The sequence below is a fragment of the Zosterops lateralis genome, assembly GCF_965231275.1.
Source record: "Zosterops lateralis genome assembly, chromosome: 2".
NCBI classification, from domain to species: Eukaryota; Metazoa; Chordata; class Aves; order Passeriformes; family Zosteropidae; genus Zosterops; species Zosterops lateralis.
The window spans coordinates 107,892,868-107,920,759 of NC_139763.1; the positions used below are offsets into that span (position 1 = coordinate 107,892,868).

A 27,892-nucleotide genomic window follows, 5' to 3' on the forward strand; every position below is an offset into this window, starting at 1 on the left:
CGCTATAAGTGCGGGCGCGGGGCGCGGCGGCGGCCGAAGATGCGCCGGCAGCCGGGGCTGAGCGGGGCCTGGCCGCGGCCGCCCCGCGCCGGGGAGCGGGAGCAGCAGCAGGAGGAAGAAGAGGAAGGGGGAGACGGCGGTGGCGCGGGGCGGGCGCGGCCATGAGCTGCTCGGACGTGGCCATGCAGCAGCCCCGCTATCTGGCCGCGCCCGCGGCGGGCTGCGCGCAGGTGAGCCCCGGGGAGGGCAGGGCAGGGCAGGGCCGCCACAGCGGTGCAGGGGCTGGGAGGGAGGTGCGGGGGCTTTTTGGGGAGGCCCCCCCTGTGAGCGGGTGCGGGGCGCATCGCGGGCTGCCCTGGGCGGAGACCTGTGCCCCGCCAGCCCGCGATGCGCTCCGAGCCCCCGGCCCGATCTGGAGATGCGGGAGCTGCCGGGGCTGCCCCGGAGCAGCGGAGACTGGTAAGACCTTGCCTGACAACCAAAATGAGGATTTTCCCCAAATTCTTGCAGCTGGCGGGTGGATGTTGGCTTGCTGAGCTGGCGTGGGGCAGGAGGAAAAAGTTCTTTCCTTACTCCTCTCCCCTTTTCCTGAGCTGATGTGTCCCCGCTCGCCCGGTCTGCGGGAGAGGAGCGGCGCCTTCGCCCCGCGGGCGGCACACGGGATGGGACGGGACCCGCGCCGCTCCCCGCGCAGCCCGGCACTCCTGCAGCATCGTCTGCGGCGGGCTTCCAGCTGAATTTGGTGATCAGATGTATTCTATTTATTTATTTAATTTTTTTTTTTTTTTTCTAAAGTGAATCAGGAAATTCTTATCAGGCTGACAGCATTTTTAGACTATGCAGTGCGTGGGTGAAGTGGGACTAATATTGACTTGGCCCTAATGTAGTCATCTGAGAATACATTTTTTGGTTGTTGCTGCATTCCATAAGGTTTTATCATTATTATCCGTGAAGATTGTTTTCTCCGTACATGGGAAGTGACCCCTAGTATCGACTTGCCTGGGAGACACGACTATGGGCTAAAACATTAAAATTCCGATCGTGCGTTGCTGGTTTTTTTCCTTTATTGTTGGGAGACAGAGCCCGTTTGCAGAAATGATACCCCAGTGAACTTGTCCAGGTTGCTCACGTTCACTCTAAACGCGAGCTCTGGAAAAATTGTGAGTTCTGCCTCTTGCAGAGTGCCTTTGCTATTATTTCTTCTCTCTTCTTGGTCAGAGCTTGTAGGAGCTTCTATCTATGCAGTAATTTTACTTACAAAGTTTTGTATTTGGGTATCTGGAGCTACAGTTCATACCCTGTGTAATTCAGAGGGAAAATGAATAAATAATCACCAATAGCCTGATTCTCTGACTGAGAGACCTAGAAGTAGAAAACTGCAAATGAAACTCTGCTGGGTTTTCTGATATTTAACTCTGGAAGTGATTGTCTGTATTTCTCTTCCAGATCTGTAGAACACTTAGTGTGGGGAAATCTGTTAAAGGACCGTGTCACGTTCAAGTGCAAGTGCTTTTTATTTTTAAGCATAAGTATGAAATTTCTTCCTCACCCAAAAGCAGGGCCATATATAAAATGTCCTAGGGGCACCCTAATGAACACTGAAGTTTTTTGACATTTTATTTTAAACAAACTGTGTTCTTGTGGGTTATGCTGTTTAACAAGTAGAGGTAGATAAGGCAAGAAAGGGAGGTAGTTTTGATGAGCCAATACAGCTCTTGAGTCTTGGCTGGCACCATCTATCACATTTCCACCTGAAAGCTTTCTGAACATGGCTATCCTGCGTGTTATTGACAGTTTAGTTTAATTAATCCTGGTTGCACTGGTTTTCCTGACGCACTTGGAGCTGGAGGGTCTTCACAAGCTGCTTGGACGCCAGACTGAAAAGCTGAGCTGTTGTTGCTGAAGAAAGTGTTGCAGCCTCTACTTCCAGCAGCTGCCAACTTTAGAGTGGTTTATGTAGTTTCTCTGAATCCAATGTTTTCTAAATTTAAGGAAAAAAAAAGAAGTAAACATAAAATGCAGTCCTCATGCATCAAGATTTATTGTTTGGGTTACGAATGACATTTTGCAAGTCTCTGTTCCTTCAGAATTATCCTGTCAGAGATGCTTAATCAACTGGTAGAGAACGTAACAAAAAAGGATGAAGGATCTGTTGCCAGGCTTTTGGTTCTTACACATGTGTTCAACATGTAAAACGCTCCTGCACTCCTTGTGAGGATGATGACCGTTTTAAAGAATGTTCCTCTTTGCTGGAATTAAAACTGCAGTTTAAAAATAACCGTGAGGGAAGATGAATTAGTGGGATATCTTAAAAATAAGTCTCTGCATTAGAGATGGTACAGTGGAGCTCACCCTTAAAATATCCGAGGACTCCACCAAGGCATTTTTCAGTGGTATTGTACTACGCTCGTGTGGTTCAGTTTGTTTTCTGAGACAGAAAGCTCTTCCATGCTCTGCTGCTTTTGGCTTCCCTTTTCTCCTCAGGGCAAGGAGATGTTGGTCTAACTAAAGCCTGCGCATCTTCACAGGTATTTGTAGCAAAGCCATCTCAAATGTGTAATTGGTTATGCCAGCTTTGGACATCAGTTCTGGGCTCTGTGTCTCTCTGGAGAGCCAAACGTGTCATGTTCCCATGGATCAGGGGCAGTTCAAATGGTTGTCTCCTTTTCTATTTTTTTTTTTTTTTTTTTTTTTTTTTTAATGAGAAGTCTCAGATTGCTTTTAAGTGATGGACTAGTGTGCACCTGGGTTGTGCAGAAGTGTTGTAGTTTTAGGGGGTGTTCCATTGTGTCTTCTTGAAGTTTCCCCGCACTAAAGTTATTCCCGCCTTTCTGTGTCTGTGTTTTTTCCTCCCTTAAAATCAGCACGGAATTGATTTTTTACCTTGCATAGAAAGGCAGAATTTCTGGAAATGTAGCTTTCACCCGTCCTTAGCCAGGAAAGGACTTGCTGGCAAATTAGTTTAGATGGGATTTTTTTTTTTTTTTTTAAAGCTCTTAATGGACCGAAGCCTGAATTCCTCTTGAATGTTAATGGGAGTGGAGGCTTAGCACCTTAGATCCTTGAGATTGCTCAAGTCCAGGGTGCTTGCTGGAGGGAAGTAAGCGAAACACGGATATATACATGTTGATATGGTGCCAGAATGAACTGATGAAAATGGGGTGTGGCCCTAACTTTAGGGATAAATCGGGATTTCCATACTCCATTGCCAAAAGACGGAGCGAGAGTGTGCCGGTGTTAGGATACGAACGTGTTTCTGTGTCTGGTGGGGAGCTGTGCAGGCGTGAGGGTAAAACCCTGCAGACTGGCAAAATTAAAATGCTCTTTGCTGTCCACTTTGCAGCTGTAACAGGGAGCTTTGGCTTTCCTGTGGGTTGGGTGAGGAATGGGTGTAACGGAATTCGGAGAGGCTTTGGGAACACGTAAGTAATCAGAGCGGAATCCCATTGTATTCCCGGCACAGGGGGACGGCTTGTCGTGTCACGTCAGGCTGGGCACAGCAGGCTGCAGGGCTGGGGCTCAGGTAGGGCTCACCCTGGCTCACTGACACACCAGCTAAAGGCCTTTGGAATAGGAAGTTACAGTAAATGGTAGTTTTGGAATTTCTCCATGGTATGTAGAGGCAAGCCAACATCTAAGCCAACACCATCCTTGCTAAATCAAGGCTTGCATAAGGAGTTGTGATATGCTCAAGTCAGACTTTCTGCTGGCAGTGCTGTAGAGAGACTTTGTCCAGATAAGGCCTTGTCTTCATTAGCAATTTAGGTCACTAACTCAGCTCTTCCTTCCAAACTGACAGAGTTGCAGACAAGGACAAGTCACATTTGATGCTGTGTCAGCTGGCTGTGGTTAAACCCCAGTTCACATACTGTAACTTGTTTTTTTCAGTGAAATTCATTGCATCATGTTCCCCCAGCTTTTGAGGGTGGGCTTATTACACTGCTTATGCTGCGTAGCAGTCTGCAGTGTCTAACAGCAGGTTACAGCAGAGCATGGCTTCCCATTCAGTTTTTGCAGTTCAGAATCTTTTTCAAGGCTATTCCTTTGCTGTTTGCTCCACTAACTTCTCTGGAAGTTGCATAACCTACATAACTCACCTACTCTCAGATTTACAGGACGTAAAACCTGGATTAGGTCTTGCCCTGTGTGTGAGGTTTTGTTGGTTGGTTTTGTTTGGCTCAATCCCATGAGACATCACTGATTTAAAAAGTCTGGTTCACTTTACTCCAACGTTCTGAGTGGGACCAAATTCTATTAGATCTTCATAAAATTAGACCTTTAAACTTTAAGAGTACGTCTCTGTTTACATGTACAGCAAAAGGTGTATAAATTAATTCTTTTTTCACCACTTCTCTCCATCAGCAGAGCATAGCAAAACCTGTAGGCTCTACCTCTACAAATCCAGCAGCTCAGCTGAAAACAAGCTCTCACCTTGCTCCTTTGTGTGGGCAGAAGTTACTGTTTCATGTTTTTAGGGGAGTGCCATAAATACATCTTTCAGGCCCAGCATTCACTGCCCTGATTGCTTGGAATTGTCTTCTTCCTTGAATACTTTCTGTGTTATCAATAGGAGCCTGCTTGTCAGACAGCTCCACAAATGGAGGACTGTCTGAGGATTTTGCCTCGAGTTTGTTGCTGGAATTCCTTCTCAGAAGCTTATGTCAAATGACAGCCTTTTTCTCAGGATAGGGTCATATAGTGTTTCCTCAGCGTAGTTATTCTTTATTTTTGGTTCCTGTTCTTTTTCTCATAATGGAAAATCTGTAACAGGTGGCCACAGGCACACCAGACTTTCATGCTTGGGAGCGTAAAGGACCATATGCTGGATGGTGGCATGTATGGAGATAATAAATTGTAGGAAAAAGCAACCGGTTTATATGAAAAGTGAGAGCTGGCCTGAATTTTTGATTCAAACTTGGCTGAAGTAAAACCTATGTTCTCAGAGTTATGGGGTTTTATTGGCGGGGGGTGGTTTTTGTTGGTTTGTTTTTTTTTTTTTTGGGGGGGGAGTGGTTTTTTGTTGTTGTTGTGGTTGTTGTTTTTTGTGGTTGTTGTTGTTGTTTTGCTGGCTACTAACTGGTTTCTGCTGGAAGTGATTTTTTTTTTTTTTTATTTGCGAAAAGGAATGTTCTGACATTTTTACCAGACACTCTGGGTGACACCCGGGACCCTTGAAGTCAGTTGGACTTTTGCCACGGGCTTTAATGTGGCCAACATTTGACTGCCTGAGAACCATTTCACTTGGTTCTGGGTAGGGTATATCAGAAAAAAACAGCCATCTTCAAGGCAAGCATTTTGTGTGAGATTTTGGACTAAATGTTTTCTTGGTCTAAAAGTGCTCAGGAAGACAGGATTGTCTAGAATAGACTTTATTTTTAATATTCCCATATCAGCAGTGATATGTGGTTGACCTTCAGTTTCCTTTTGTTGTATGATTTGAAATGAAGGGTTTAAATTTTCTTTGGAATTGCCTGTTTGTGAATATTTGAAATAAAAATAATATAATGCTGGTTGAAGCTGAATTCAGCCTGGGCTGTACAGCACGATTTAGCCAGAGATTGTGCCATTTCAGCCAAGATCTAGGGTCTGCTGTCTAAGGGATATAGACACTGAATTTCCCTGTTTTCTACTTAAAATCTGTATTCTGAATTTAAATTCTGTATTCTGTCTTGGCCAAGAGAAGATTTTGGATATTTGTTTTGTTTTTCAGAGGCTGCTTTGTATCTGTTTCTAGTGTGAGAAAGGGAGAGGTGTATTTCATGAATATATTCAGGTACTGAACATTGACAAGAGGTAACACCATGTTTAGTCAGAAGATAGTCTTTATAAAGATCTTACAGATGCAGTTGGCTGCTTAAATATATGCTAGAACTGTTCAAATGAGAAAGTACAAGTGAAACTGGATTAGCTGTTTAGTCCAGTTAAACAGCTAGTCTGTTATTAGGTTGGTTACTATAAACCTACCCCAGTGTTTGTGGTTGTTTTTGGTTTTGCTCCCTCACACCCCATGATTGCGGGACAAATTCATTTAGCAGCTGATGATCTTGCATAGTTTTCCACTCACACAACTGCGGTCAAAAATACTGTGAGAACATTATTGTTAAAGTCAGAACAAAAATTAGGGAATTTATGTGCAAACAGGGTATTTCAGGTGAGTTAGGGGGAAAATCCCTCACATCATCAAAGGATGTATACAATGGAAAGGCTGTATATACAAGGAAAACTTGTGAGTCACTTTCTCTCACTGTAGTGTCTTTTAAAATAATCTTTTTGCAATTACAGGCTGATAATTTCTTCCTGAAATGCGAATTAATTAGATCTGTGTCTGATGACGGGCTTGCTGTTTTGAAAAATCTTTTAATTTGGATCTCTCATCCTTTGCAAATAACCCATTGCAAACCACAACTTAGCACTGTAAATAACTTCAATACACACACAAGGCCTTGTTTTTGTCCATCAGACCTGCTATCTTTTTTGGTTTTAACATATTAAAAAAAAAAGGTCGTATGTGGTGGTTTTGAAAGGAGCAAGCGCTCAGAGCATCTTGTAATGACTGCCCGTGGACTGGAGGGGAGGGAAGAGAGTTGAAATGGAAAACGAATTAGATTCTTAGGCTGTGGAAGGGGGAACATTCCTGCGCAGAGAAGCGACTCTGGAGATAAGTTTTAATTTCCTGAGCTCCAGTCCCTGTATAGGAACATTGAAAGACTTCCTTCCTGATCACCAAGTCAAGCCAGGGGCTGTATTAGCGGTGTGTGTCTGTAATTGCGTGCCTGTGTCTGCATTTGCATAACTGCAGCATCAGTACGAGCACCTGTGGGGTGGGAGTCAGCCCTGGACGTGTGCTGCCTGTGTTCAAGGTCTGGCATGTAACAGGCCTATTTAGAGTTCTCTAAAGGGTCTCTTCCATACTTTGTCTCTACTTATAAAACAAAAATGAGAAAAGCACGCTCCCCAACCTGCATTTGTCAGAGGACCTGAGTTGTGGTGCAGCTTCAGGAATGGCCAAGTCACTGAGGTAGATGCGTTGCAGATTTCCAGTGCACGTTTCTCCTGTGTGTGCAGTGTTGCTAGAACTGTTCCTGTCTTACTGAAATCTCAGTGGTCCCTGATTACTCAGACGGAACCACGAAGCTCACTTTGAGTGAGTGATATCCTAATAAGCTTTTGGGTATTTTTAGGAGATCTTTCCTGAAAATTTTGTTTGTTTACAGAAAGCACGAAGCACTTCCAAAAAAAAGTGTAGGTTACCCCAAATTTTGTGTTTGCAAAAATATGTTTACAGCCTCAGACTGTTTCATTTTAGCAATTCTAGTTTCTAGTAAAACTGCCTTATTTTGCTATTTCCGTATTTTTGTTTGTGTTATTTGTTTTTGTAAGTGAATCCCAGCGGTTCTCCCATAAGTCCAAGTAATACTGTGCTAAACTGAGCCACAGTATAACTTGCTTTGTGAAGCACAGATTTACTGGAATTCCAGGCCATTGCCTGGATATCCCCAACTGAAATAAAGTTACATATGTCCCTCCCTGCAGTTTGTGCAACAGCATCTGAATTAATGGTATCACTGAGCTGTTTCACATTTATCAGTTAACCCACTGGAATGTCAGATACGTCGTTTAAGTTGCTGTGAGCTTTAAGTATAACAGGTTTTAATTCCACTTGTCAATGGCTCTTTCTTAGAGTTATTTTTTAAAATACCCATTCATAATTAAGACTTCGCCCCAGAGCATTTATTTTGTGCTGCAGTGCGGGAATTTGTTATTGGATTATGTGATTTTAGAAAGCACTGAATTTAAACATATTGACAGTACACAAGGTCAGAGAACAACTTTCAATAATTTTAAAACTGTACGAGCATATTTATTGTAAAAATGAAACTTTATAGACTGTGTAGTTGTTTAACTTTTTCTATAGAGCTACTTTGGAAAAAGGGTAAGAAAAGCCATAAACTTAAAGAGATTCTGATGGCGCTAGAGTGTTGCCAAGCAAACCATTAAAGATAAGTCAAACTGTAATTCTATAGGAATGCTATGAAATACTTCTGCATATGGACTGTAGTTGTTTTTGGGTTCCTGAAAGTGCTTGTGTGTAAAGTCAGCTGTGGAAATGGCTGGCTAGCTAAAAGCTGTGATTCCTGCAGCTTGACTGCTGTGGGGAGAGGTATTTTTTTTTTTCCTGTGAAAACAGTTGTAAAGTGGAACATCTGAAAAATATGTTCCATGCAAAATGGATCTTCACACACATTTATTTTGACATTTAGGTTTGATTTGAGAGAGAGAAGGAGAGAGGATTCTGAAATAGCCATTCACAGATGGCTTGTGAGGGTTTTACTTTTTTACACGCTTCTCTGTGTTTTTGGTTTGGGGTGGATTTTTCTGCATGTGTTTGCGGACTTGTCAATCCCCTCTTCCCCCAGATCACATGTTGAATTTTTTATGACTTGAACTTTTTTCCTTTTTCCCAAAAACTGGTGTTAAAAAAAATAAAAAGAAAAAAGGAAAAGAAACTTCTCCCACCTCCAACCTCAGAACAACAACAAACCACCCCAAACCAACCAAAAAACCAAGCTCTCAAACCCCTGACCAACCCCAAGGTATAACTTCCTGTGATAAGAATTCTGTCGTCAGTGAGTGAAAATTTATGCATTTTTTTGAGTTTGATAATACAGTAGAAAATATTTCAGGAAGCAGGAAACTCTTCCATCTTTACAGCTTCAGCAGTAAGTGTGGGAAACCCAGAAGCCCCTGTATGCTCAGCTGGAGGCGTGTGCCCAGAAAAACCTGGTGCTTGCCCAGCTGGATGAGTGAAATGCAGATGCCAGATCTGGCCACCCTTCCACAGGGCTGAGCTTGACCTCTGTAGCCTTTATTGATGGAATATCCTCTCCAGGTGGGAGTCAGGAGGGAATTGTTAGAGCCTGTCTGCTTTCTTTTGAAAGAGTAGAGTGAAAACTGGCGCTGATAATTTGTGGTTGTGAAACATGCCTGAGAAGCAGGTCCATCTGTGTGAGAGGAATAGAGGCTTCTAAGTGGGCGCTGGTATTCTGTTCTTTGTGAAATGCCAGGGTGAAATATCCTGCTAGTCCAAATTTAAATACAAAATGAATATTCAGTGTATTCAGTTATTTTTTCTTAAGGAAACCATATGTTGAGCTTCCACTGAATGCCATCACTGATACATCTCTTGTTTGTTTTATTTCTAATCCCAGAAGAAGTTAGCTGTGTACAACAAGATGCAGGAGTCTCTGGAAGTGACCCTTCCCAGCAAGCAAGAGGAGGATGAGAAAGACCAGCCTGCCGAGATGGAGTACCTGAACTCTCGCTGTGTCCTGTTCACTTACTTCCAGGGAGACATTGGTTCAGTGGTGGATGAACACTTCTCGAGAGCTTTGAGCCAAGCCAGTAGCTTCAATGCAGACACTGCCCTTCCCAAGAGCAAGGCAGGGCTGAATCCTCTCTGGAGAGGTAAGAGGGGCAGGAACTTGCTCCCTGTGGTGTGGCTTACTCGGGCTGCATTGCAGTAACACACATTGCATCGCAGCTGAAATTCTACTTCTCTGTGCAAGTGCAAAAATCCCCCTTTAAATCTCCAAGAACTGAGGGGCTTCTTAAGGGTTGAGTGATCTGAGGTGTTAAAGGGAGAGAGAGCAGCCAAAGGCATGGAAGGAGCAGGCATCTCCCACTCCTGACACATCCTGTCTCTGCCAGGGGCTGGTGAGAGGGGGCAGAGCTCACGTGGCTTCACAAATATCTGCTGTGAGGTTGGAGGCTTTTTTTTTTTTAGCTCCAAGTGTGAAATTTGGCCTGTGAGGCAAGAGCAAAGCTGTTTGGGGTGCTGGCCTTGGACGTAAAGGAAACCTCTGCAGCCTTCTGGAGTGACTTTGCCAGGTGATCAGGATTTGTCTGTGGCCGCTTTCCAGGCGGGGAGGAGCCAGTGCAGGATGGAAGAGGCTGGGAGGCAAGCCCTGGCTCCTGTGGCTGCAGCCACGTGGTGTTTTCCATTGCAGCTGGCTTGTGGGAGAGGTACAGATGATGTTATGGCTTGCTGGGTGTAAAATGGGCATGACGTTACTCTGCCTCCAAGCAGGGAGCAGAAATTCGGTAGGTTCTGTGAGGGATTTACTCGCTGTCCTAACACTTACCTCTTGTTATGCACATAAATGCCCATATATATTATATGTATTGGTGTGACAAAGAGCAGATATTGCCAGAGACTCCAGGTAGCCCTTACAGACAAGACTTCCAAACTGGAAAAAGCATGCCAGTGAGATGTTGTTTCCATTTTGTTGGATGTGGCAGTCTGAGTATTTCTTAAGACCCCCACAGCTGCATTGTTTCTGATCACATCCTTACGTGGACTGGCAGAGGGGTGCAAACTAAGCATGGTGAGCAGTGGCCTTACTCTGGGTTGATGAGAGAGGTACTGGTGGGATCTGAGCAGGAGCAGTGATGTTCTGAATCAGCAATGTGGAGGTGAGGCTGCATTGGTGAAAGCCACAGATACTAAAGAAAGATGGGATATTTGGAAACAACTGTGAAGAGAAAAATAGCACAGAAGGACTTGCTTTCCAGAAGGATGATGACAAATCTGAGGAAGTTTAAGCAAAGGTCAGCACAAGTGGCTGGGGAGCTAGAGGAATTTATGGCTTGAGCTGAGACCATTAATGTTAAATGGGAAATTTTCCGTTGACTAGACTGAGAGCAGGATTGAACCTATGCTTACTAAAGAGGAGACTGGAGCATTTATAAATGGCCCAGACAGGCTATAAATGTTTTAGCAATGGGATCAAGGCAGTCCCCAGAGACCCCATGCCCACAGCAAGCCCTCTTCAGCAAGCTTGGGGACATCCCATGAGTGCAGTTGCTCATCTTCCCTTTGGCCTCAGACACACCCTGTTGTTTTTCCCTGTCCCCCCTCTGTGGTTTCCCAACCATCCCCAGAGGGCTCTGCAGGGGACATGGGTGGCCTGGTGTGAGGGTTCTCCAGCCATGCTGCCTCCTGACCCCGTGTGCCCCATGCCCCCAGTGGGGAATGGAGGTCTGCATGTCCTGAACATCTTCCGGGAATAAAGTAAGGAGATATGCCCTGTGCCATCCCTGCACCTGCTGAAGGGGCCTGAAGATCCCTGGGGAGGCTGCTGGGAGCTGACAGAGCTGAGGGCATTTGCTGCTCCAGAGCAGAGAAGATGAAATGAGCTTTATCAGGACCTTAGGGGTCTCTGAAATACTCCTGCTCAAAAACAATGGGGAAGGACCAACACTGACAGCTTGGTCTTCTGGTTTATGCACAATATCAAAGATGCTCAGTTACAGCTCATGAACATGAGTTTGTATCCCATTACTTAAATAAGTTAAAGTATGGTTAGCTTGAAGTTCTTCCATAAATAACTTTCATGGGTAGTCAGAACTGCTGTCAGTTTCTTACTCGGAGATAAATTAGAAAGAGGAAAGCTTTTTGCAGTTGCTGTTTTGGGAGGTACAGGTTTCAGTGGAAAGTGTGTGAGCATAAACTGGCTCCTCAGCTCACTGCATTTTCTCCTTTATCTGAAAGGAGGGATTAGCAATGGTTTTTGACTTTTTTTTTCATATTTTTTTGTTTGTTTTTTTTTTCTTTTTTTTTTTTTTTAAGGTGTTCTGATGAAAATGCAAACTTTGATTTTATCATTAAGGTGATATTGCAGGGGGCTTTTCTGTTTGTTTTGAGGAGGGATTTTTCTTACATATAATAATTTGAACCTGTTGTTCTGAAAAGAGCAAGTTTTCATCATTTGTATGTTGAAACTACTCATCAGATTAGGCTAAAATTATTTGAAAACTAATATTTTAAAAAACACAGTTCCCCATGACAGGCTCAAATAACATGAATATTCAATTTTAAGTGTAGCTGCCTGAAATCTTTTGCAGATGCTAGTGATACCTTGACACCAATGTTACTTTAATGGCATTTTTATCAACGTGTCTTTATGTGCTGAAAGTGTTGGGTTGTTTTTCTCTCTTACTTTGCTTTCCTCTTGCCTTAAGTGAGAGCTGATGTTGTACTACAGAAAGCTCCATATGTTGTCTCCTTTCCACTGTGTGCACTTCTGGCGTGTTTTCAGTGTGTGTTGTGAACGTTTTGGGTTTGCCACCATGAACATTTTGGGTTGGCCACTCTGAACATTTGCATCAGCCACAACTTCGTGGTCCCTGGGCTGTTGCCTTGTGCCTGCCTCCCTGTACTTAGGGTAGGAAATTGTGGTAACTCTGGTATCTTTCTTGGCAGACAATTTTTTGTTAAATGCCTCCCGAAAGGCCACGGAAGCACAGAGATTTATTTTCATTTTTTTCTTTCTCAAGGGCACCATGAAAATGGCTGTTTCTCCATGTTCCATAGAGGCCAGGTATCCCTGAGCACTCAGGGTGAGTGGAGTTTTCCTGCAGGTTGATATGACCTGGATGGAGCCAGGACTGACTTTTTCCAGTGAGGGTGGCCACACTCAGTGGTGTCACTGGGGGCTGGCCCATGACAGTGTCAGCTGCAGCCATGGCTTTGTGAAATCTGCACAGGTTTGAGAAGTGGAGAATGACCAAACATGTTTGCTGTGGGCTAGACCTCCTGCATGACTGGCAGAGCAGGCTGTTATGCAATCTGGGATGAATTCATGTTGGCAGATTCAGTGGTTTAAAGTGCTCTCTCCTGTTACTAAAGCTGTCCTGCAGATACTTTGTGGTTTTCTGGGCTTTTTTGAAGTGCAGTGCTTTGGATTTAGGGCTTTTCCATGCAGATAACGGCAAGATAGTTTTCAAAAACTTGATTACAGAGGTTAATTTTCCAGAATACTGGCAGAGCATTGTCAAGCTGTGCTCCTCTCTTAAGTAGTGTGGAAAACAACAGACTGGACGTGAAGTTTGCTTTTTTTTTTCTGTGTCAGCCCTGCTGCCAACAGCACAATCCATGCACACTCTCCATCTCAGTGTAATCCCTTTTTACAGGGAATGGTTTACAAACACAGAACAATACCAATTTTGGAGGAGTGCTGAGGCTTCTGTAATATGCTTGAATCTCTCTCCAGTCCTCAAGCATGAATTGCAACAGAAAAAACATTGCTAAAAACAACCCAACCTTTTGAAGAAACCCATGTTCAAGTGCAGTTTGTCAGATAAGCTTGCAGCCTCTGAAGCATTTTGGCACAAAGCATCCTCTACGTTTGTCCGTGGTATGTTTGCAATGTTTGTTTCCAATATCAGAAGTTAATCAGGCTCAATAAACTGCCTAAACCAAAGCCAATTCATGTGTGGAGAAGTATTTATGATTTTAATGGATTTTAAAACAGAGACATGAGTCCTCGTGATGCAGTCAGAAAACACTTTCAAGTTTTTTGCTTCCAAAACATTTTTGTATAAGCAAAGTTCAGAGGCAGGAGCGTTTGAAAAATCTGTTCATTCTCAATGGTGTCTTCACCCAAATCTCATTCCAGCTGCTTATTAAGCAAAGCAAAACAAAAGGTGATTTGAAAAAAAAAAAAAGTGGCTAAAGTTATGAGGAACAGAGGATTCCTCGCCTCATCAAATATTAAACTTCCCTGGCTTTATTTCTCCATAGGCTATTTTTATGACTCTTCTTTCATCAGAGGTGAAGTTCTGTATTTTTATGTTTCCATCTTTGACAAAAAAAAAAAAAAAAGAATCCTGTTGGAGCTGAGACATATTGCATGAAGCAGTACTTCTAGCATGAGCTGGCAAGAGGATTGTGAGAAGGGAGAAGCCAAGACTTTGCGAAACATCAAAAACACTAACTGCTCCTTCAAAAGAGGAATTTTTAGAATGTGATTTCATAATGTAGAGGTATTGGAATCCATTTAAATATAAGCTGAGCCCTGGCTGTAAGAAGCAGCAAGTCTTTTAGTTCTGACAAAAACCTCTTTGAGCTACATAGATGGTTCTGCTTGTAAGGTCCTATTGGGTAGAGGGCATCATGATATATTCTATAAAGGACTAACATAAGCTGTGTTGGATATGACCTTTATCCTATCAAAGCATGCAATTAGTTTGAGAAAATCAGGTATTCTTTTAGCCAAATGTTTCCTGTTCTTCAGTGTGAGCTGGTTCTCTTTCCTCAGAAGCATTTGCAACCACTGCAGCTGCCTTTCTAAATGATGTTCTCTAGTCTGGGCAGGAGTTACCCTCTCCTCACAATTTCTGTACCAAGATCCTGAGAGGGCTCTACAGGCTGAAGAAGAATAATCTTCTTGGCAGGGACGGAATCTTACATATGTAAAAACCTGATGGGAGGGAATGAAGATGAGGGAGCCAGGCTCCCTTCAGCAATGCTTGCTGACAGAGCAGGAGGCAGAGATTAGAAAACAGGAAATTCCATCTGAATACAAGAAAACTTTGTTTTGTTGGGTTTTTTAGGTTGGTTGTTGTTTTAGAGGATTTTTTTGAGAGGCTGTGGAGTCTGGAGCTCACTCAAAATCTGACTGGGCATGGTCCTGGACAACTGCTCCAGGTGACCCCACCTGAGCAGGGGAATTGGACTAGACAATCCTCCTACCTCAAATGTGCTGTGATTCTGTATTTACTGAAGAAGCTTGAGGTCTGATGCCTTGGGAGGGCTGACCTGAAACAGAGACTAGACAGAGCTAGATAATAAAGCAGGTATTTATTGAAAGGCCTCCAGGATCCACCTTGGGCAGGACAGGGCCTGACCAGGGCTACACCCAAGGTGGACTAAGAATGGCCACAAAGTGGCTGACCAGTCAGGAAGTCTTACACTTTTATAAGTTTTGGTTCATTTGCATATTGGGGTTTAATTGTCCAATTACACCTTCAGGTTGTGAGGTCCCATCCTTATTGTTCCTCCCTTCAGTCCACTCTTGTTTGTGCTCTTGGGCCTGAAAGTTGTCCTTGGTCTTCAGCAGGAAAAGGATTTGTTTTGTCTCCATACTCCGCAAAAAGACCTGACTGACACTTAATGTGAGGCTCAGAACTACACCCCTAGGCAGCACAGAATGTGAAAAACACGAAAGCCAAAACTTAAGGCAGCAGTTCAGTGTTACAAACTTCAGAGTGGGGTTCTTGTCACGAAATGTGTCATTCCGCTGCAGTCATACTTCCCTTCTCTCCTCCCTTCCAGAAAGCTCGACAATTTCAAGCCAAAGGAGCGGTTTCCCCACCTCGTTTTGGACCAGCTCTTACCAGCCTCCTCCTCCACCCTGCTTAACCGGCGTGCACCCCGATTTCCCCGTGACTGCACCGGGCACCTTCCCCGCGGCCGATCCCACCGGCTGGCCGGGACACGGCCTCGCCCAGACTGCCCCGCCTGCTGCCCCCGCCGCCTCTGAGTCCTGGCACTACCCCCTGGCGTCTCAGGTGAGCCCCCCGTACGCACACATGCACGACGTCTACGTGCACCACCGCCACCATCCCCACGTGCACCACCACCACCATCACCACCACCACCCTGCCGGGGCCAGCGGGCACCGCGACCCACGCTACGGCTCCCTGCTGGTGCCCTCAGTGCGCGCTGCCAGGATCCCGGCCGCTCCCCAGGGGGACGGGGCCAAGGCAGACCCTGCTGCCGTCACTGGCGCTACCTCAGCCTGGGCCGGAGCCTTCCACGGGACGGTGGACATCGTGCCGAGCTTCGGGTTCGATGCAGGTGAGCTGGGGTCGGTGCTGGGTTTGGTTTTGTCAAAGTGGTTGAGTTTGGGTTCGGTTTCTTGTTGGCCGTGATGTATTTTAGCAGGGGTGTGAACTCCCTGCAGCCGAAGCGGGGCTGGCTCTCGTGCTGTGCCCATGTTGTTTTGAGTTTTCAGCCTTCTGATGTTTTTATATTTCTACTGGAGCTTTTTCACGCTTGCAACATAAAGACTGATGTTCGGTAAATAAAACATTCCTTCCAAGGGGAAGGACAAGCTGATAGACTTCTAGGTTGACCACTGAGGTCAGGGAGGTGTTACTTCCATTTTCTAATTTTTGAACAAATTCCAAAAACTATGTAAGTTGAGATCCCAAATAAACTTCATCTTTTCTTTCTCGTCTCACAACTGGATGGGTGAGTGTAGTTCTTTTGTGTCCTCTAGCGACATGCCCAAATGTATTTCCCTCCTGTAGTTGCTCTCCCTGACCTTTATCTGCCTTGGTCCCCCTCAAGCCAGATGAGTTGTGCTCTGCGTTTTCATTTGTTTCTTTTTGTTTAGATCTTGTGGGAAAATATTAATTTTATGCTTCCATGGGGAAGTTTTCAGCTTGTTTGGCTAGTTCATATGTACATCCATCAATACACTAATAGCTCCATAGTAATATATAATATTATAATACTATAATGCTGTATATTTATAGTATATTATAGCTCAAATAAACTAATAACTTGCAGCACATGCGGAGTGTATCTTGAGGTGGAGCAGCTCAGCATTTCCTCCCTGTGTAGCACTCAAGTGTCACATGGAGAATAGAGGTGCTGATTGAGCTGTGTTTGCCATCAAACTAAACCATCTTTCTCTAGGGTATAGGCAGAGGTGTGGGATTAAATTCATTTTACTGCAAGGTCTGTAGTCTGAACTGTGAGTCCATCTGTGAGCTTTGAGTGGCAGTCCCTTGTCTCAGTATCAGAAGCAGGCTGGCAGCCCTCAGAATCTGAAGTTTCTTGCAGTCAGCTGACTGACAGTTCCCAGTGCATCCACCCTGGAGCTCATACACCCCACTGAGGGCTCCTTTTTTGGTTTGATATTTATCTCACCAGCAGCAATCCTTGCAGATTAGTACTTCTTAAAAGACAGTGTGTTATTTGATAAAGAAAACACTAGGTTTGTATCTTTGTTCCCTTTTCCTTAAAATATCTATTTGTCTCCCTTTTTGACAGCTCTCTCTGACCTGTGAGAAGAGCTTCTTTGCCTTGATTAGTGGGCAGGGGAACAAAGAATGGATGGGGAAAAAAAAACTGTTTCTTAAAGATGAAATACTGTGAACCTAATACAAATCTCTGTCTCTTCCCTTTAAAGCAACTGGGAATCAGTAATCTCCTCTAAATGCTATGCCACTTGCTGTCTTGATATCAATAAAACTAAGAAAAAGCTTATCAGGTTTCTTAACACTGGACCATTTATATAAAAATAACATTCCCAGCTAAACCAGCGATACAAGAACAATTATATTTTATGCTTTTGGATACAGTATGATAAACTAACTGGACTGGGATCTTGAGATTTTCCTTTGTGACAAACTCCATAAGAGGAGTGAGCTGCTTTCTCAAGTCTTCCTGGACCCAGCCCCAGCAGTCCACCTGCAGAGCCCTGGTATTTGGCTTAACTTTTGGGGGTGGAACACAGAACTGTGTGAGGAATTGTCAGTCAGGAGAAACCACTGCCTGGCTTAGGTACAATCCCAGCCTAGACAGTGAGTTGTTTTTCTCTGTAAGAGCAAGTACCTCAAAAAGGGCTAAGTCCTAGCACTACCTTAGAGGAGAAACACAGCTTTGGCTTGGTGCTGCCTGCTCCTTGTGAAAATCCCTGTGGGGGGGCACAGTTGGGTGCTAATTTTGTCAGGATCCTGATTTGGCAGTGACTTGCATGTCTTTTGGTTGCTCAGTGTGGGAGGCAGTGGAAAAGATCTGAACTGTTAACTTCTGACCCATGCTTGATTGTGTGGGTTTTAGTCTGTGAGTTCCTGTGGGGAAAAAGAAAGAGGAGAAATGTGTGACTAGTTTGAAGAAACAGAGGATCTCAGCAGACCAGTGTCTCACTAGTTTGAGGCTATTCAAAAGGATCACACACCGAAACACAACAGCAAAACCCTGTTAAGCAGCCCCAGTTTTGGAAACAAGGGTGCAAGCAACGAAACACAGCAAGTAGTGGGAACCTGTGACATTACAATTATTTGCTCTCCCTGCACACTCATCTCTCCCGTGCTTTCCAAGCAGAGGCTTGCTGGGAAGGGCAGGAAGGCTGAGCTCCCTTTTCAGCCTTGCCTGCAGCTTGTACAGTTGTGACAAATGCTTTGGTTACAGGCACTGGAGGCGTCGAGAGAAGAGGGAGCTTAATTTCCTCAGGGTTTTGTGTGCACATCCAGCAGTGTCATCCCAGGGAAGGCATGGGGAGAGGAGGGTGTTGTGTGAGTACCACGTGGAGTCACATCCAGCACTTGCTTCATGTGCACTCTAGGGAAAGCAGATTATACTTGATAAATCTCCACACAGCATTTCATTACATTTAACTCTAATGTCCAACAGCTACCTCAACAGAGAAGCTACAAACTCAAGGGCCTGGAAGAGTGAACGGGCTTTTAGTGACATCAAGTGCTTTTTTCCAGAGTAGGGTGAGGCCATAGTGGCAAGAATATGTCAGTTCTGAAAGTGTTTGCTCATACATCCTTGGAGAAAATAAGCTGTGGAGTTGTCAATATATCAGATTCCATGAGCTTCAGGTGATTTATGTTAAAAAAGTTCATTTGGTCTATATCTGGACATTGCCTTTTGGAGTTCTTCACTTACAAACTGATTCTCCTTCTTCTTACCGTGGGTCACATTTCTTCTGCTACTGTCACATGTGATTATAGGAACATTTGCAGAATTCCTCTCCGTGAATTATGTGGAATGGTGCTATTGGGATCAGGGCAGGCTGGCTGTAATCTTACCCTCTTCCAGCTACATTGTTGCATCTCTACCATACCAAGCCAAACAATCCATCTCATGACTGGATGATGCTGAATCACTTCAGAGGTTTAAGAGGAGGTTCCCACTGCATGCACGGTGTAGTTTGGGAATTTATGTTCCAGAACACATTGTGTGGGGCATCAGCACAGAGCTGACAAACTGTTGATCTGTCCTGCACATCTGTTTGAACTTACATGGCCCTGTTTTAGGGGATGAAAAAGGATTTAGGTACCTGATTGGCATTAAATGTGGCTTAATCCACATGTTGTAGGCTGCAAATTAACCCTTTTGGAAGCTTCTAAAAGGGTATCAGTCCCAGTGGGACGAAAGAAAATGCTGATGCTATTAAAACCTGCTAAGTTTGTGTCTGCTGCTGTGTAGTGTCTTTCCAAAGTGCACAAGCTACAGTGTTCAATGGAAGAGTGCATTTCTTGGCAAACATCGATATAAACATGTTGGAATAAGCACAGATTGTTTGGATTTATACCTCAGTTCTGGTGTCAAGCAAAGCGAGGTTGGGCTGTCACCACTGCTCATGCTTAGCCATATCCAGGACTTAAAATCAGGGGTTGGGGAGGTGAAATTCTGTCATGCTGTTGGTTATAGCCATCAGTGCTTCCCTCTGGAGCAGGGTGGGAGGTGTCCTACACACCAGGCCCTCCAGGTGAGCAGTGGGATTTGGCTGTGCTGCTGGCAGCCCCTGGGGAGGAGAGCAGAGCTTGTCTTGCTGCTGGAGAGCCTAGGAGGAGGATATCCTGTCCTGCTGTCAGACAGATGTGCTGGAGGAGCCTCCCTGCAGCCCCAGCACACTAAAAGCAAAGCAGGACTTTGGCATGAGTGACAGCTGTAAGTCTATTAAAATTGAGGTGCACATTCTTTGTCCTGTAAAGTTAGGCACATTGAGGGGAATAACTTCAAATTCGGGTGAATTAATCAACATCCTTCATCCTGGTTTACTGTGGAAAATCCCCTTTTGGAACTGTCAGTATGTCAGCATGATCCCTTGAATTTGGAATTTGAGGGGCCAGTCCAGTCCTTTCTGTACGTTTGTCTCTGTTCACACACATCTCACAAGTTTGTCACAATTCATTAAATTTGCTTAGATGTTACCACAGAACCTGCATAATGTTTGTGTGTAATTAGCTCTAATGTTGGTGTCCCGGGGAAAGGGAATTCTGCTGGAGTGGTAGTGCTGGGTCATGCAGTGCAAGTGAGGATTTCCTAAAAGGAAAGCCCTGCAGCACCTGCACTGCAAGTGGAAGCTCTGGGTGAGTAGCAGGCCTTGAATTCTGTGTTAGGACTGCAGATGGCCTTGCCTTGAAGGAATTAGGAATATAATGAGGAAAAGGCATGGAAAATATTCCACATTCAGTTCTGTAAATAGGACAACTTTGGGGTTTTTTTGATTGTTTTCACTTGCTGTTTAGGATCCGTAGCTATACCTTAAATCTCCTTGTTACAGTTATTTGTGTCTTGCAAAGACACCTGCCTAGAGGAAGGTACCTGCTCAACTAGTTATTCCCTCTCTACCACTTGGTAGAAAGGTCAGGTCAGGTGAAAGATCTCTTAAACACTTGTGTGTGCCACTTTTTTTAAGCTGCCAGGAGCCATATAACTTGTTTGTCTTTGTACAGGCTTCCCTGGCCTCTGGTATCCTTTACTAGTGCACTGGTGAACTTAAATGACTTCTTTATGCCCTGAAAGGTTTCTCTTGTCTGACTCTTCTTTTTTGGGGGTCATCTTTGTTCAAAAAGATTGGAAGCAGCAGGGGAAAAATAGCCCCACTAACTTTGAGGGAGCTTTGAAGGGAACTACCAGCAGTTTATTATGACTGTCTGTGTATGATGGTGCCAGGGAAACAAATAGCTCTTAAGCAACAAGGAGACATCTTTATTGAATAAAGAGCCTCTGAACATGTTTTAAAGGTGTGCTCTAGCTGAGGGATATCCCAGTTTTTCCAGTCTGAAGAAACAGGTACGAGTGCATGTGAAATGGAGCAGAAAGCACTAAACAAGGTTTGGGGCACCACACCCATGGGCTCTCCTTTCCCTGTCTCTTCCCTGCTGGACACACAAGTGTTTGTACCCTGCTTGGGAATCCTCACATGGATAGAGCCATATGCTCCCATCTTTTATGTGAGTGCTAATTGTTTTGCAGCTCAGCTCTGAAATGTTGACCATTAAATATTCAGCTGTTTGTACTCTTAAAGCAAGGAGGTAGCTGTCAGATCTGAACCCCTCCCATGCCTGTTAGGCTTTCTGAAAACTCAGGGGTCTTCCTTCATATTCACTGTGTGATTGGATTTGGAAGTGAGATCCATGCCTAGCACATGGATCTGTCAATTTTCATGGGTTAAACATCAAACGAACACAGAGTTCCAGTGGTTACAACGTCACTGAGGTCTGGAGTTGCACCTATTTACATTAGTGGTGAAATTAACCTTAAATTCTTAGCAAGTCCGGTGCCTTGGTACATTGCGTAGCAGGAATGATGATTTATAGTGGGAAATGTGCCTTCATTTCATGAAATGTGATTTACTTGCCTCAAAACATCAAAGGATGTGTTTTACAACGTTTAGACTTGAGTGCCTTACTACCTCTGAGGACACATACCTGCATCTGTCCTTTACTTTCCCTATAAATGAGCAAGAATGTATCTTCTTTGGGAAATTCGATCTGCCCTCTCCCTTCTATTGTCTGGATTTGAGGTTTATGCCCTGTTAGGTGTGAATCTAGAGATTGGATCCCTCTGGAGCAGAGAAATCCCAGATTATCATGCAGGTTCCAAGTCTATAATGCTGAAGTCACAGCATAGCACCACATTTATTAGATAGTCTTCACTTTTTTTACAAAGGAAAATGTTAGAGGAACTCATAACAAATGCAAGCTGAAAACCATTAATTTTTCCCATGTGGAAGCACTAGCCATTCTTGGCTGAAAATCCTGCACTCGGTAGGTGAAATTACTCAGGTTTTTTTTGCCTGCTGCAGCAACATTTTTCCCTCTCTCCTCTGCGAGGTGAAATGCCATAGAAAGTGTGAAATCCTGAAGTGTCTCAGACATTTTCTAGAGGAGATGGTGTCTGTGGCTGGACCCTGCCTGGAAATATTACTCTGGATAATTGATGCAGACCTTTCTGGAGGGGTTTTTCACTGCATGCCATGCTCCACATTAGCTCAAACCAAGGACGCACATCCAGGAATTTTATCACGATTTCTGAAACGCTTGAGCCAGAAACTTCAATATGGTTTAATTTTACCCCTCATAAACTAAAAAGTTTGGAGCAGTAACACTGTTGCTAACAAGTCCTTTAAACTGTTAAACTCTGGTTTAAACTCTGGTTTGGTTGGGATTTTTTTTTTTTTTTTTTTTTTTTTTTTTTTTTTTTGGTGTGTGTTTTTTTGTTTTTGGGGTTTTTTATTTGGGTTTTTTGGGGGAGGGGTGTTTTTCTTTTTGGGTTTTTTTTTTCCATTTTTCTTTTATTTCTTTATTTTACTCAAAACTTGTTTATCTTTACATTGGTTGCTTGGGGAGGGGGGGAAGAAAAAACCCTATGAAAATTTTTAATTTAATTAATAATTGTTAATATTAATTACTTTCCATTCCTCTTCCAAACTGTAGGTCTACAGCATCAGGACAAGAGCAAGGAGACTGCTTGGTTCTGAAGTGCAGAGGAATTAAGACCAGCTAGAGCTGGAGTGGACAGAGCTGGGCAGGTGATACAGCAGTGGTTGACTCCTTCTGCGTGGAGCAAAGGACACACATGAAGATGAAGAGCCAACTTTTCTGGTTTTGCCATTGAGCCTTTTATTTGGAAGGCCGTTTATGGGGTCCCACAGTGTTGGAAGAAAACCAGAAACCTAACTTTTCTTTCTTTTCCTCATCTGAGCCTGCTGCAGCTGGGCAACCTAACTCCTTTCTGCTCCTTTAACAGTGTTTCGTTTCGTTCGGCTTGATATTTTTATGAACAGTCTCAATAGTCAGGAAAAAGACTCTGCCTTGACTACAGTGCGCCTTCTTTCAGGAATACAGTATTTTGTAGCTCTTTGTGCATCTATTTTTGTAGAAATACAGAAAGTTTGGGTAAGGATTGATGGGCTATTTTAGGATGACATATTTTTTTAAAAAAAATTGTAAAATTGTTAAGTTCTGTTTAAAGAACTTGCTCTCAGAGAAGCACTGGCAAAAATGTATAAAATGCTATTTTTAGATGTCTGTGATGTGTTTTGTGCATTTTGGGTTTTTTTGTTTGTTACCTCAAGTGTCTATCTTTCCTTTCTTTTTAAAGAGCTAAACTCCTTTGTTTCCACATTACTAGATTCTGATGTTTTTGTCCTTTTGTTCTAGCTTAAGCAAGTATAATTCGCACCTGAAGTTCCAGCCAAATACTTTTTTCCTGGTGTTAGATTGTAGTGAAAGTGTTTTTGTTTCTCTTGCTTCTGAAGGTGGCTTTGTGCTGTGCTAATTGTCAGAAGCTCACAAACAGCTTTAGCATAGAGCAAAGCTTGCGGTTTGCCACTGCATTTCCAACCCATCCATTCTTTCAAAATGGACCAAATACTCTTAAATCAGACACGAATATGGGCCTCATCTATGATCCATTGAAGCTGTTGAACACAGTTCCCTGTGGGTTATGTGTTGCAGGCCCTTGTAGTGCTCATAAATATCAGTACAATCTTACAGGCAGGACTTTCAGCTAAGCCATTTCAAGGTGGTAACTTATAACATCAACATTCAGGGAAAATTAAAAAAAAAATTAAAAATCCAGGTTTATGAAAATATGTGGCTTGTGGAAACAAAAGATTTTCAACTGGCCTGCTGTGTGTGCTGAGAAGTTCCAGGAAAGTACCACACTTCCCAACTGCTGCCTTCAGGATGTGTTTTCCTGGGCTGGCCGTGCTGGGGGCTCGCGGGGCCGCAGCTGCAGCGCTGCGGTTTCGTAACCAGCCCCACGTGCTGGGCCTGAACCTGAGCCTGCACACACCGGGCTGGAACAGCAGCCTGACCACGTGGAGCCTCAGCCCTCGGCTTGGGAAACCCCCCTGGCCTGGGCCTGGGCTTGGGCAATAAAGGCTTTGGTTGGAGCCAAGGTGAGCGTGGTCAAATCCTGAGTAAGGGCTGCGAGGTCGCCATGGGTCCGGCTCCGTGCCCAAGCCCAGTGTGTGCTTAGATGGGACTGAGGGCAGCCCAGCATCAGGGCCAGGCTGTTGCTTGGAGATGTTGCCTTTCTGCCCTGTGCACCCAGCGTCCCTCTGTAATATTTTTTGAATGTCTCACAATGCAGTGTATTTCTGTCACCGCTGCTCTCAGACGTCCCTGTTTGAAAGACACACCGGCCGAGTGGGAAAACCAAGATATAAACACGTGGCTGAGATAAGAAAGAGTTTAATTTTAAGGCACTGAGCATTGTAAATGTAGTTTTGTCAGGTGGAGACCACATGGATCTGTGTGTGAAAGGGGAGGGGGGGTGTTGGGAAGTGCAGGCCACTCCGAGGTTCCCTGCACTGCTGCTTCCCTCCAGGCTTTTTGAACTTGATCCTATGAGGTGTTGAGCATTCTCCCTTGTCAAGGGAGAGGGCTTGACATGCTGGCACAGGAGGCATTAGGATTATATCACAATTTGGCAAGACCCTTAAGTCTCTACCTTGCTGATTTGAAGTTTGAGACAGCATATAAATGCTGAATGGACTACGCTTAAATAGTGCTTTAAAGTAATAAGGTTGTAGTCTCTGTGTTGGGATGATGAATGAAATGTGGTGGGGTTTTTTCCCTCATCTTTGTAGTCCATCAGTATTTCTTTCTCTCAATAAATTTCACTCTCATGACAGTTCTCTATATTATTACTGCTCTGGTGGAGCTAGCTCCTCAATTTGTCAATAAATTCATAATGCAGTGGGAAAACTGTATGGGAGGGAATGGAGTGCCAGCTGCCACAGTTCACTTTCTTATCAGGACAGTACAGTTCAGGAAATATCTCAAGAGAAAGAGTTCTGACTTAGGAATGTTGACAGTATTAGAAATACTGGGAGAAAACAAAAATCTAAGGTTTTTTGTGTGGGGTTTTTTTTTAATTTTTTTTTTTTTTTTTTTTTTTTTTTTCTTTATGATATTTTTTTCCCCTGGACTTGGCAGAGGTGGAAATCAAAGAGGCAATGTGTCCTCTTTGAACTTCAGGGATGGAGAGCTTGGATGGCAGGGGAAGCAAAAGAAAAGACAGCATTTCTTTCTGAGGTGTGTTTGACTTCCTGGAATAGTTTAAAGCCTAACAAGCCTGCTCACTGCCTTCCCCTTCACAAGCTCATACTATGAGGGACCTCCTCTGGTTCCTTATAGATGTCAAAGCAAAACAGGACAGGAACAAAACAGGCTCACAGTTTGCACTGGAATTTCTTTCTGGATTGTATCACTGCCTTGTTGGTTAGTGGGGATGAAGAAGTGGGGAAGCTGCTGCCTCTTCCACCTTCAGGACTACTGTTCTGCACTGCTGAACCTGGGACTGAGCGGGGGGAACTTCTGCAAACTCTGGGTGACAAGTGCCAATAAAAACCTGCTGTTGTCTGTAGCCATTCATGCACCAGCCCATCGACTTTGAAAGTGAAATAAATTCTTTTCCCCTCACTCACTAACTGTGCTAACAAGTGAGAAAGGAAAAGCCTAGCTGTGTAACAGTAGCCCTGCTTCTGTGTTCTACAGTTTGAGGGATGGAAAAGGAAGGGAAAAAACCCCACCCTTCCCTGTGACAAACTTTTAAGTCAAATTCAGCAGATTTCCTTCTCTCCCTCTTTCCCAAACACGCACACTTCCACACACGCACAGAAGTGCTTATGAGAAGCAGATGCTGCCATGGTTTTGTTCTTGGAAGAGGAGGGGAGCACTCTCCTGCAGTGGTGGGGAATTGATGGCTGCTCTTGTTTCTGCAGGAAAAAAAAAGGCCCTTGAAATCAGGTTACAGATAAGTTGTGTGTCTTAATGCATTACTAAAGGAGTTGTTTCATTCTTTTTATGTGTGGTGTGTTCTGATGCTGTCCCAAGAAATGGGATGATTCATTTCGAGAGGGCTTATAAAACATGTTGTACTCTGTCACTGTTTCTGGGAGAACATAGGGAAATTATTGTTTTATTTCAAGAAACACAAAATACTGACCTCCTTAAAGTTGTCCAGGATTTTATTTTATTCCTGTTACTGTTGAGAAATCTGACATCAGTTTTTATGTCTTCATTTGGAGACTGGAAGGGTTCAAGTTGTCCACCAGTTTTTGAGAGGCAGATGCCAGTTTTTTCCAATGGCCCATTTCCATCCCAGCAAGATGGAATAGTGCAGCCACTGACTGCCCAGGAGCCTGGATGGATTTATGGAATTTCTGGAGAGCTGAATAAGCTGCACTTGGCAATAGTGAAATGGACTCTGTTCTGATCCTTTCCCTCACCAGACACACAAGTTCAGGTGGTCCTCAGTGATTGGCAGTTTTGTCTCAATCATCCACACCTGCATCAAAACACTTTTGAGAGCAGATCTCTCATCACAGCGTTCAGAGAGGGGGGAAAATGTCACAAATCCCCCAGCCTGCCCTTAGGATTGCCTTGCCTCACCCAGCCTTTCTGCTTCCAGGCTGTTACAGATGTTTTGCTGTCCCCTTCCCACAATTCTTCACATGTATGGATATATTTCTCTGCAAATACATTCACATGTAGCTATACCTGGTTCCTCCTGTTCCACTCTCATGCCTCAAATGCATGTCCTTTGGAAATGAAGTGAATGACTTCGTCAAATCTCATATGAGATGGAAAATGTAGGCATTTTATTGCATTCTCTGTTAACTCAGGAGTGAATTTTTTCCCTACTTGTTAAAAAACCCAAACACAATAAAAACACATTAAAAAAACCCTTTCAAATCACCTGATTTGTATCTGTAAAGCTGATAATGAAATCAGCAGTTATGTAGAGAGGTGCAATATATTGCCTTTCAGCAGACAAGGCTATCTCTGAATATGATTATTTTAATTGATTTCAGGTACAAGCTTTTGCTCCATATCAATGGACCAGCAAAATATATATTTCCTTATAAACAATTTAGAAATATATATATGTATTTTTCAATTGGAGTTATTGGTTTTAGTATGTCAGCCTTTGAGCTTCTGAAGGGTATTTGGATGATAAATACTGTTTGTGTGTGGGTTTTTAAAAAAAGTTGATGCATGTTGTTTGGAACTAAAAATCTCATGTAAAGCGGGAAAGTATTTAAAAATAAATACTGCTTTTCCATATTAGCCCTATGGGCCCAATCTGAGAGTTGTGGTGCAGGAAGATATCCCTTTAAAAAGTAAGGTTCTCTTGCCTGAGCACGTTCAAAATCCAGGAGAGGCAGGAGTGGTCTTGGAAAGGTTGAGCTGCTGGAGCTGAGATGATCCTCTCCAGAACTGTATGTACATGGTTGAGCACTCACTGCTCAATATACTAAGTTTGGGCTGTGTTAGGAGGTGTATCCTTATGGGGTGAGCTGGTTGCCAAGGGGAACTGTAGATACCCCTGGAAAGCCATGTTTTAGTGCCCTTGGTCTGCTCAGTGCCCCTCCCAGTTCTTGCTCTGCAGTCTCCACACCACCACAGTGGGACCTCTGAAAGAGTTCCCTGGGAAATACACCATTTTAATTTTTTTTCAGCTCCCAATAAAAAAAAGTTTAGGGATGGGGGGTCATTTAAATACTCCAATTATTTCATGCACCTGCTCAAAGGCTCAAACCTCCAAAACAAATCAGCTGTGCACTGTGGCTGTGGCTACAGAAGCCTGAATTTGGTCTGTTTCCTCCCGTCAGCGTCCTTGGAAACCTTCAGTGGCACTGGGATGGTTGGGAGCAGCCTTGGATGCCTGAATTGCAACCTGGGGGCTGGTCTAGCCTTGTGTCTGGTGAGCTGGGGCTCAGGTATTTGGTACCTATAGACAGCCAGTGTTTATAGGAGTTTGAGGTTTACAGTAATCGAGTGAAGTATCTGCAGAACTGTGCTGCACTTTCCCTGCTTGCTCTTTGTTGTTTAGAACCATCAGTCAAATCAGGGTCCCTCTCTTCCTCCCCACCTGTTTTCCCACCTTGCTTCCCTCAAAACTCCATTGAAGTCTTTGCCCCTCTCATCAAAACTGATGGGGGGTTGAGGGGGGCTTTGTATAAAGAAAAGTGTCACTGTTTATTACTGAATAAATAATTTAATGTGAATTTTATTGTTATATTTTTTATGTAGCATTTTCAGTTTGGTCTGTATTTTTCAA

General features: G+C 43.9%; 1 protein-coding gene across 1 annotated transcript; it reads left to right on the forward strand.

Annotated features, from left to right (window-relative positions):
- Positions 1 to 18: 18 nt before the first annotated feature.
- VGLL3 (vestigial like family member 3) lies at positions 19 to 27,892 on the forward strand. Its single transcript, XM_083854423.1, has 4 exons — positions 19 to 230; positions 9,210 to 9,465; positions 15,116 to 15,640; positions 22,252 to 27,892. Exons 1-4 carry the CDS (start codon positions 162 to 164, stop codon positions 22,293 to 22,295), a joined length of 894 nt encoding a protein of 297 aa, XP_083710549.1. The 5' UTR covers positions 19 to 161; the 3' UTR covers positions 22,296 to 27,892.